General features: G+C 34.3%; 1 protein-coding gene across 1 annotated transcript; it reads left to right on the forward strand.

Annotated features, from left to right (window-relative positions):
* Positions 1-2,592: 2,592 nt before the first annotated feature.
* Positions 2,593-8,397, forward strand: LOC115455740 (peptidyl-prolyl cis-trans isomerase FKBP14; the record flags this gene model as incomplete). Its single annotated transcript, XM_037445779.1, has 3 exons — positions 2,593-2,699; positions 3,107-3,294; positions 7,334-8,397. Coding segments are annotated over 3 exons (478 nt in total), but the record flags the coding sequence as incomplete, so codon positions are not given.
* Between the last annotated feature and the right edge of the window lie 2,586 nt (positions 8,398-10,983).

The raw sequence follows: 10,983 nt of genomic DNA on the forward strand, positions 1-10,983 counted from the left end.
ATTATTTGTATTTGCCCATATCTTTCCGAGTTGCATCCTGAATACAAATAGATAGGTAATAAAATTCTCACTATTACAATTTTATTTCTAAATGTGGAAGCATGTTGCATTGTCATATATTCATCTGACAATGAATTTGTATGAAATAATTCTAAAGATATCGGCTTATTGGGGCTCCATTGCACGAAAATGCTTTGATACGAGTGCAAAGGATTTGTGACCAAAACATGCCGTTATGAACTGTTACAATGGCCAACCTGTACGGCTGCTGTACAATAGCTTACTCTTACTGTTCCAAAGCACGTTACATAAATATCTACTCGGAAATAGTTCATATTGATTTCCGGTAGTAGTCTTATCCTGAAATATTTAAACTACGGATTTTTATTCTTGTTTCGGAAAATATTTATTTACGAATATCTCCTTCTGCATAAAGTCTGTTTCATAAAAATAATTCCAATATGTTAGTACACTGCGTTGCATGGAAAAATGCCTGTATTAGAAACAGTACTTAGTTAATAAATGTAATGAAATCAAATTCTTAGTTGTTAACAATATGAATGTCAAAACCGACAAAGGGTTCATAAACTATTATAATCTGTACTATTGTTTGTTTGTGCATTTATCTTCCTGCCTTATTTATCCTCTCTTGTCGTTCGTCAGTACACTTGCAATGCGCACGACAGGCACACAATTAGTCCCGAAGAACGCATTCAAACCGATAATTGGGTACGTGGGAGCTAAAATAAATATCTATTTCCTAGAACACGTTCAATATTGAAAAATAAAACCCCTGTGGCCGCTTTACAACTATACTCAAGTAAACAATCCGCCTCACTCATCAATATTATAACAAAGATGACGTAGCTGGTGGTGTACCATTGGTGGGGTTAGAAAATTGATATTGATCTCTATTTTCGTTGTAATAGTAATGCACCCTCTACTGGGTTGTTTCATTCTTATTGTTGTAAAACTACACAGGATATAAAACATATTGACATTCTTTAAATTGGTAATAAAACGGTAATAATAATTAAAATTATTAAACTTAGTCATCAAAATGTGCTTGTGATCAGAATTCAATATGGTTGATAAATTATGTCCACTTTTTCATATTCCAAACGTTTGTACTGACCCGAAGTGCCATCTATCACATTAACTCGCCACTGCACTGATGACCTTAATTATATTTTACGCGACCAACAACAGTAATTTCATTTTATAAGTCCGCTTCATTTTGAGTTAACAAATAGCCGCTCGTCGCCATTAACGACGCTGATCTCATTTTGATAGTTCGACTACTGATTAATAGTGTTACATTATATTAAAGAGAATATACCCGTGCATAGAAATATTGCCTAATTATTACCTAGTACCTAATTAATGTGTCGCCTTCTGACTACTGTAAAGAAAAGTATATACATAGACTATGGTAAACTACAACTTTTGAAAATGGTTGCGATTTGAAAGATCTAAAGGCGACTACGACGGTTTTTTAATGACTTAGAAATTTTGAATATCACTAGAATTACAAAATTGCAGTATAAAACTAATACGAATAATCATATTTTAGAGGAGCATAATAAATTTTATGCCACAAATATTTTATGACAACTCACATGCTTATTTTGACATTGATAAACGAAGTTTTATTTTATATGATCAATCTAATACCTACATAATGAATTCATGTAATATTTTTTTTTATATTAAGAATTTTACCATGTTCCCCAGATATCAACAAGCCTAACCAACTCTAGACACGCATTGCACTCATTATAGACGATTAGTGTATTGCTACACTAAAATCTGTTTTGTTAACAAAAAATTCGTTCTAATTTTAACTAGTTTTATGAATGCTAAGTCTATTGTAATATACGCAACGCTTAGATTAACGTATAGTTAATTCATCCGCCCGTCTAATCCACAATGTAATTCACTCTCGCATTAAATAAATATACGACGTGTAGTCTTGTAAAGCGCGGCTTAGAGACCATAATAATATCATCGTGCGAATTAAAGAATTTAACAAGTATAGCGCATTCAGAAGATACGTTTATATGCGTCTGCCAGTGATAAAGCGTAATGGACACAGCGAACTGTAGTTCGGAACAAAGGCCTGCGTAATAGTTTCGTTGTATGGCTCAATTTATCTGATGCGACGGTCACACCGCCCGAATATATGGCAATATAGCTCCCGTCATTAAATATAATGTGAATGTACCACCAAACACATGTAGCGAAGACTTGACACATTGTATTACATCATATTTGCGCTTGTCATCTGTTTTAAGTATAGCAGTAAACACAATTAATGAAAGTATACGTTATTGGAGTTTTGTACCCTAATATTATAAAATTGTCTATTGAAAGTTATCCCTACTTATTAAATATCTTAATGCTGTACTTAATACTTTTAGATACTATTGTAACACACGAAACGTAATTTTATTGCTATTTGTAGTAAAATAGTAGGTACTTTAAACAAAATTCAACATCGTTAATTTATATAACTTTAAAATATGCATACAATCGTTTATGACATTCAAGGAAGTGAATATGTTTAAGCGAAGGTTGCAGTGGTTCATGAAGGTCTTCCGATTGTTTCAGCTATGACCGTGACCAGCCGTTCACCTTCCAGATCGGCGTCGGACAAGTTATCAAGGGATGGGACCAGGGTCTGCTTGACATGTGCGTCGGTGAGTATCTTAAATACCATGTTTCTTCTTGAATGTATATTATCGAAATTTATTTCGTAAGTTAACTAAACTTTAATATGTTAATAAATTCCCAAATTCTGTGGAAGACACAAGAACGGAAAGTGTCTAATATATTAGCACCCAGTTCTGATTTCTTTTTATATTTTTGCAATTTTAATATGAATTACTAATATTTTATTGATGATTTCGACGGAGTTTATAATAAAAATATCTTGGAATAGTTTTTTATGTTATATCTACATAGAAGTAAAATCCCTAGACATTTCATTATAATGTTATCATTATCTACCTAATCATTATAATTTATAGGTATAAATTTAAAAGAGACTGAGGCAGGCGTTATATTGTAAATGCTATTTATTTATAAAATAAAACTTAAACTTCAGGTGAAAAGCGCAAACTGACTATTCCATCCTCTCTGGGATACGGTGAACGTGGGGCCGGCAACGTCATCCCTCCCCATGCTACCCTGCACTTCGAAGTGGAACTCATCAACATCGGAGACTCGCCACCCACCACCAACGTGTTCAAGGAGATCGACGCGGACAAGGACAACATGCTGTCTCGCGAGGAAGTGAGTATCGAGTTAGCGTTCCAGGCTATGGATACAGACGGCGATAGGGAACTGTCTCGCGAGGAGGTCAGTATTGAGGTGGAGGGCCTGGTGGTATAACACTTGCTGGTGCGGGATTTGGAAACTATATTATGTAACTAGTATCTACTAAGTCACTTCAAATCTGCTATTTGTAAAAACTCGATAACGCAGTAAGTAATATAGATGTAAATACACAGCGCAGGTAATGAAGACTTTCAGAGTACATTGTGTATTTGCTTCAAATTTTGACGCCATGCTTTTAGATATTTAAAAATACTCACTATCTAATTAAAACCACTAATTAATTAATAGGATTCTTCGTATGACTGTTTTTTTTTACAGTAAAAATATAATAATCTACATCAAAAATCTTTTTAACAAAATTTAAAGCGCGTTCATAAACCACAAAAAACAAAAATAATTTGACATTACCAATTATGGAGTTATGAACTTATTTAAATTGAACATTGTTTTCGTATATTTGTTTATGTATTTATCTAGCATAGCATTAATTTCATATGCTTTTTTTGTTTTTAGTGGTTTTTAAATTTTTTTGTGAGTAAGGCTGGCTCGGTGGCACTGGCGCAGTTGTATTGCGCACGCGGTACAACTATCGCGTTGAGACTCATTGTTTAAAATTGAATCAAAATGAGGGTGATTTGGAAAAACTTCGCCTTAAGCGACATGCCGGTGTAAATAGTTTGCATTTTTATTTGATGTTATTATGTAATGATTTTCTATCACGAATATTCTCTTATTGATCAGTCCCGGAAACCTCCAATTTAATGCAGGGGGCGTAATAGATTATTCGCTGTGCTCTTTTTATATGTAAATCGGTTTTAATAGCTCCACAGTTTTCCTCAGTGACTCGGCCCGTGAAACTAGTTTATTAGAGTTCGCTTACTAAGTCGAATTTCCACCCCCTAAAACAACTAAGTATACACCTTTAAAAAAATTCGTTAATACTGTTCTTAATTATATATTCATTGTTGTTTATTATTTAAAGATATTAAACTATGAACCTATATAATATATTTATATTCTTACGTCACTACATATTATGTTATATTATTATGGTACTTACATGCATGATGCGATATTTGGCTACATGTTAAAAAATTCTATAGATAAATAGGCCTCTTCTTAGTAGATCATAGGTAATATTATGTTCATAAAATTATACTAACCATAAATTGGTCCATGGGTATCGGAAAAGTATATTTTTTTTATTATACACAAGGTGTTACTCGCGGTTTCGCCTGCATGAAAAGCCTTTCCCGCTTCAAAAGTCCTTAAATTACCGAAATATGTAGCCTATGTCCAAATTTAGAGCGTGGTCTATCAGTGTGCCATATTTTATTCAAACCCTTTCAACTGCTTCTATGTTTACTTTTGACAAAAATTCAAACGTATTCACATTTTTTTGCATTTATAATATCCATTAGAATAGTACTTATATAATTAGTATATTAGTAAATATTATTAAGGTAAGACATGTAATTATAAATACTCGTACACTGGGCGAAAATCACCGTCGTATTTAATACACTTACTTATTTGTAATACATAATTGTGATACATAAGATTTATATATATTTTGCACTCCTCTGTATAATAAACTTTATTGATAAAAAATCTCACACTCCGTGCGCGCAATGTGCTTAAACAGATGTACTAACAGCGTTTTTCTCTTCACGTATTTAATAGACAAGTAAGTAGGTACTGGTCCATTTAAGGTTAATAACAGTGTAGTCTTTATTATTATTTATTTAACAAAAGGCATCGCATAGAACACAATCATTATAAAGAATACTTAAGCACTAAATTACATTAAGACTAGATTGTCTTCCTTAGTTAGTCTGACCACTTACTAAGATACAAGACGGGTTGATTCGTCGGTATCAGAGCTCGGAAACTACGAAGGACTTACATTGTCTCAACATGTAAGCCACAGGTAAATATTTGTATCGGACTCTGATTTCCCGCTTCACAGCGGACTATTTACACCACAGAAATGGGCTTAGCGCGAGCGGCTCGGCAAACGATACGGCGCACTATGGGGACGTTCCCATAGAAACGGGTGACATGTAGCTGAAGTAATGAACCTCAGATAATGAACGCCTAATTATAATCTATAATTGACATCTATACTATTATATAAAGCTGAAGAGTTTGTTTGTTTGTTTGTTTGTTTGAACGCGCTAATCTCAGGAACTACCGGTCCAAACCGAAAAATTCTTTTTGCGTTGGATAGCCCTTTGTTCGAGGAGTGCTATAGGCTATATATCATCACGCTATACCCAATAGGAGCGGAGCAGTAATGGCTAATCTTAGGAACTACCGGTCCAAACTGAAAAATTCTTTTTGCGTTGGATAGCCCTTTGTTCGTGGTGTACTAAGGCTATATATCATCACGCTATAACCAATAGGAGCGGAGCAGTAATGGCTAATCTCAGGAACTACCGGTCCAAACTGAAAAATTCTTTTTGCGTTGGATAGCCCTTTGTTCGTGGAGTGCTATAGGCTGTATGTCATCACGCTATACCCAATAGGAGCGGAGCAGTAATGGCTAATCTCAGGAACTACTGGTCCAAACTGAAAAATTCTTTTTGCGTTGGATAGCCCTTTGTTCGTGGAGTGCTATAGGCTATATATCATCACGCTATACCCAATAGGAGCGGAGCAGTAATGGCTAATCTCAGGAACTACCGGTCCAAACTGAAAAAATCTTTTTGCGTTGGATAGCCCTTTGTTCGTGGAGTGCTATAGGCTATATATCATCACGCTATATTCAATAGGAGCGGAGCAGTAATGGCTAATCTCAGGAACTACCGATTCAAACTGAAAAATTCGTTTTGTGTCGGATAGCCCTTTATTTGTGGACCGCTATAAGCTATATATTATTACGCTATGACCAATAGGAGCGGAGCAGTAATGGCTAATCTCAGGAACTACCGGTTTGAACTGAAAATATCTTTTTGTGTTGGATAGCCCTTTGTTCTTGGAGTGCTATAGGCTATATATCATCACGCTATGACCAATAGGAGCGGAGCAGTAATGAAACATGTTGCATAAACAGGGGAAATTATTAGTTTTAAGAGCTTCCGTTGCCTGCGCTGCGTAAACGGTTAAAGTTATGCAACAATGATGTATGACGGGATTGTTCCACTTAAAAAGTTCTAAAAAATATATTATAAAACAAAGTCCCCCGCTGCATCTGTCTGTCTGAACGTGTTAAACTCAAAAACTACCCAACGTATGAAGATGAAATTTGGTATGGTGACAGTTTGAGACCCTGAGAAGAACATAGGCTCCCGGGAAACTACTACTTTTATAACGGAAAACTTTAGCCTGAAAAACTTTATAACGCGGGCGGAGCCGCGAGCAAAAGCTAGTGTATTTATAAAATTGCTTGCTAAACTAGATAAATTCATGAGATATACGAATGAATACAATGTTTAATTTAATTAGGCACAGATTCCACAATTGATAACCAGTATTAGTATTAAATTATTTTTTGGCTTTAATGCCTAGATATTTGTACCTAAGCAGTCTGCGTCGTCTCGCTCGTCGATAGGTTATCATGTGCTTATTTAGAATTAAGTGCAAACCGGTTTTAAAGGTGATATCTCACGCACCCCAATAGACGTTTTAAATAAACATTTACGTAGGTTATACTTATTAGACTGCTCGCCATTTCGGTGCTACGGTCAACTGCGATTAGTACCTAATAATGCATTTTTAATTAAAAACCTGAATGTAATTTAATTTTAGACCTTGATATTTACTACAGATCACTATGTTAGCTTATCTGGTATCATCGCATACCTTATCCTCGGCAAGCAATTGTATAGTCCAAAAGTATTGTTAACGCCATCTTTGAAACGTGTAAGAAAACAATTTGCTGACTTTGGTAATGGTATGAAAAATGAATTAGGAATACATATAATAACTTCTAGCTTACTTATAGAGCTATTTTAAGTTTTTAATTTCACATGTGACTTTTCTTGTCCATCAGGTGAGCGAGTATCTCAAGAAGCAGATGGTGCCGTCGGACGGTGCGGAGGTGAGCGACGACATCAAGCAGATGCTGGAGAGCCACGACAAACTTGTCGAGGAAATCTTCCAACACGAAGACAAAGACAAGAACGGCTTCATAAGCCACGAGGAGTTCTCAGGGCCCAAGCATGACGAGCTCTAAACCAATTATATATTAATATTAAGCTAATTAAGCAGCCAATGCTCCCGGGCTCAAATTAAACTGGTCTTGTAATACCTAAAGGGAGCACGTAAAGACTAGTGTGCAGTGCTGAATTAAACAAAATGCATAAGTTATTTAATTTTGTTAAAACCTATGGTTGTTATGAATTAGAGTTCTTTTATTTACATTATTTCAATATTGTGTATATGCATGTTTAAGTCATAACTGAAGGATCATTGTTGAGTCTATTAATTTGTACTTAGTTCGTTTTACGTTGTTTTGTTAGTCAATCAAAAAAATTTTGTAATCTAGGATATTATAGTTAGTGTAAAACAATATTATAATATTATGATGTAATCTAATAAATGGGAATCTGTAATAGAATATCTTTTCATTAATTGTCGAGATTGGTAAGTCATTTTGTAGGTACTCGGTACTCATTTCTACTGCGTTGATCATCTTTCATAATTCTTATGGTCTCTAATAAACTTCATAATCTCCAAACTTATTTTGTAAAACTGTGAAACGCGTACAGCTGAAATAGTCTCAACTCTCTACTATGCGTAATTTGTTATGTATTTTAATTACTAAGAAAGCGCTCGATATAACACGTATCTAAAGTTATTGTAACGATAGGTATATAATAAATGTAATACAGAAGCGTCAAAAATAAACACGCTAATGTTGAAATATTTACAGAAATAAATTGAAAATTACAAAGATGTCATAAACCTCTATTAGATACCCGATTAACTTGTTACTGTTTAGGTAATACAACATCTCTAGATAGCTCGGCTATGACTATTATACTATTCATTGGATATTTATAAAACACTGGGTCTATTGACACTAATTTTTTCAATAAAGATGTTTTACTTGAAGCATTTTTTTTATTCCATTAACCCGTTGAAGCACTAAGTTTACTTACCCTGGTGACTTCGCCAATGCTTAGTAACTATATCAATACCAATATTCGTTACGAAAATACAATTACTTTCTCGACATTAATACTTACTGAGTTTAGTAGAAACAGTTAATTATTTGATCACGCTGTGTTTATAACTCCAATACTAAAGCAAATTTGTACACTTATTTTTCTGCTAAATTTTCGTTAGTGAAACTCATTTTTGAGGGATCTAGTACTTTTACAAATTTCGATAGTAACATAATAGTGAATGCAGGTGTAAGTATACATTTTTATACACAGTTATTGTCAATGATGGGAACTTAATTAAATCATTGGAAATTTTGTTAAAAATCTTTATCTTCAAAAATCAATTGGTATCGTTATTATACCTATAATAGGAATAAGTCCCAGAGAGAAAAAAAAGAATGGGAATAAGTGAAGTTTTTTTAACCGACTTCAAAAAAGGAGGAGGTTATCAATTCGACGTGAATTTTTTTTTTTGTATGTTTGTTACCTCAGAACTCGGTCATTTATGAACCGATTTGGAAAATTCTTTTTTTATTCGATAGAATTTCTCTCCAGATTGGTCCTATAAAATTTTTTTCAACATCGCTTCGGTAGTTTGATTTTAAAATTAAAAAAACTAGAATAATTATGTCGTCTAAGAAAACGAAATCGCGAATTTAGCTTTCTTGTGACGTATTTGGTTATGTTTTTGCGTTGAGTTTGGTTGACTGTACTTCTCACATACTTATACATATAGCATAACACCTTTTCCCCGTGTCAGGGGTAGGCAGAGGCGTAACATTTCATCGCAATAGTCGTACTGTGTGTGAAACATATCAGTTGTGTTTTTGGGTTGGGTTTAATTGACTACTTCTTACATACATACATATATGTATATAGCATCACACCTTTTCTCCTTTTTAGGGTAGAGATGTAACACCACAGCGCGATAGTTGTAGTATGATCGAAATATATCAGTTGTGTTTTTGCGTTAGGTTTGCTTGAATCTACTTCTTACATACATATATATAGCATCACACCTTTTCCCCTTTTCAAGGGTAGGCAGAGGTGTAACATTTCAGCGCGATAGTCGTACTGCGAGCGAAACATATTAGTTGTGTTTTTGCGTTGGGTTTAGTTTCCTCTACTTCTTACATACATACGTATATATAGCATCACACCTTTTCCCCTGTTCAGGGGTAGGTAGAGGTGTAACACCACAGCGAGATAATTGTACTGTGAGCCAAATATATCAGTTGTGTTTTTGCGTTAGGTTTGCTTGAATCTACTTCTTACAGACATATATATAGCATCACACCTTTTCCCCTTTTCAGTGTACTCAAAGGTGTAACTCCTCAGCGCGATACTCGGATCGTGAGCGAAACACAACTATGCCATTGAGACGCTCTATTTTTACTAACACAAAAGCAAAAATAAAATAATTGTAACAAAAATTTAACTGCCTTTAAAATCCACTCAAAACCAAAAATAATTTCACATAACAGTTATATATTGGATACCAATTTTGGAGTCGGTGCCTAATTAAAATTGCTAGTTAAGCTAGATAAATACATTAACAAATATACGAAAACAATGTGCTGCCAGCGTACAAAGTCAGCAAGTCAGATCTTCACCGGAGATGAACGCACTGCCGCAGCACAGCAAATGGAAGCTATTAAGGAACTACCCAAATTCTTCCCCTGTTACATATAGCTGATCAAATGTGGGTATATTACACTCCCTGCCCCGAAAAAGAGGAAAGAAAAGATGAAACACCATACATGTGCTTGGTATTACACCTTTCACTGTGTATGTTTATTAGTAGAAACGCGAACCTACTCCTTTTAATTCATTTGAAAGAAATGTAGCTCATAGATGGACTATGCAACAAATATAGCTATATTTAGTTATATTTAGTTAGCTAACTAGCAATTTTAATTAGGCACCGACTCCAAAATTGGTATCCAATATATAACTGTTATGTGAAATTATTTGGTGTTTTAAGTGGTTTTGAAGGCGGTTTAATTTTTGTTAAAATTATTTTTTAATATTGAGGTTGTAACTCAACAATGACAAGCATAGAAGTAGCACTATGACATTTGAGTGTACTCTGTCCTCAGAAAACTCTGTCTTAGACAGCAAGAAATTTAATTGTGTTGCGATCTCTTCTGACATCTTATCGATATCGATAAATGCTTAGTCTATCGGCTATGGTAAATTCACAGACCTGCTAAAATAAACACTTTTCGGTCAGTCAACTACAAACCGTTGCAAATTGCTATTTTAGGTAAAGGCTAAAAAGAGATCAAAACCCTGATTTGGTATTCAAGTACCAAAAAAAGTCTGGGTATATAAAAGCACTCGGTAAAAAGCTGTTAAATTACAATAAACTATAGAACTACCGGCTTTCTTCGAACTAAATTTTGTCCAATTTTCATTTGATATTTACAGCAGTTTCCATGCTTTCCGAAATATCATTCACACAAAAATGGTTTAGCATTTAGATTATTAAATTAAGAAAATGTTAGAAATTTCGGAAGGAATGGAAACCGCT

The sequence above is a fragment of the Manduca sexta genome, unplaced genomic scaffold (genome assembly GCF_014839805.1).
Source record: "Manduca sexta isolate Smith_Timp_Sample1 unplaced genomic scaffold, JHU_Msex_v1.0 HiC_scaffold_2121, whole genome shotgun sequence".
NCBI lineage: Eukaryota > Metazoa > Arthropoda > Insecta > Lepidoptera > Sphingidae > Manduca > Manduca sexta.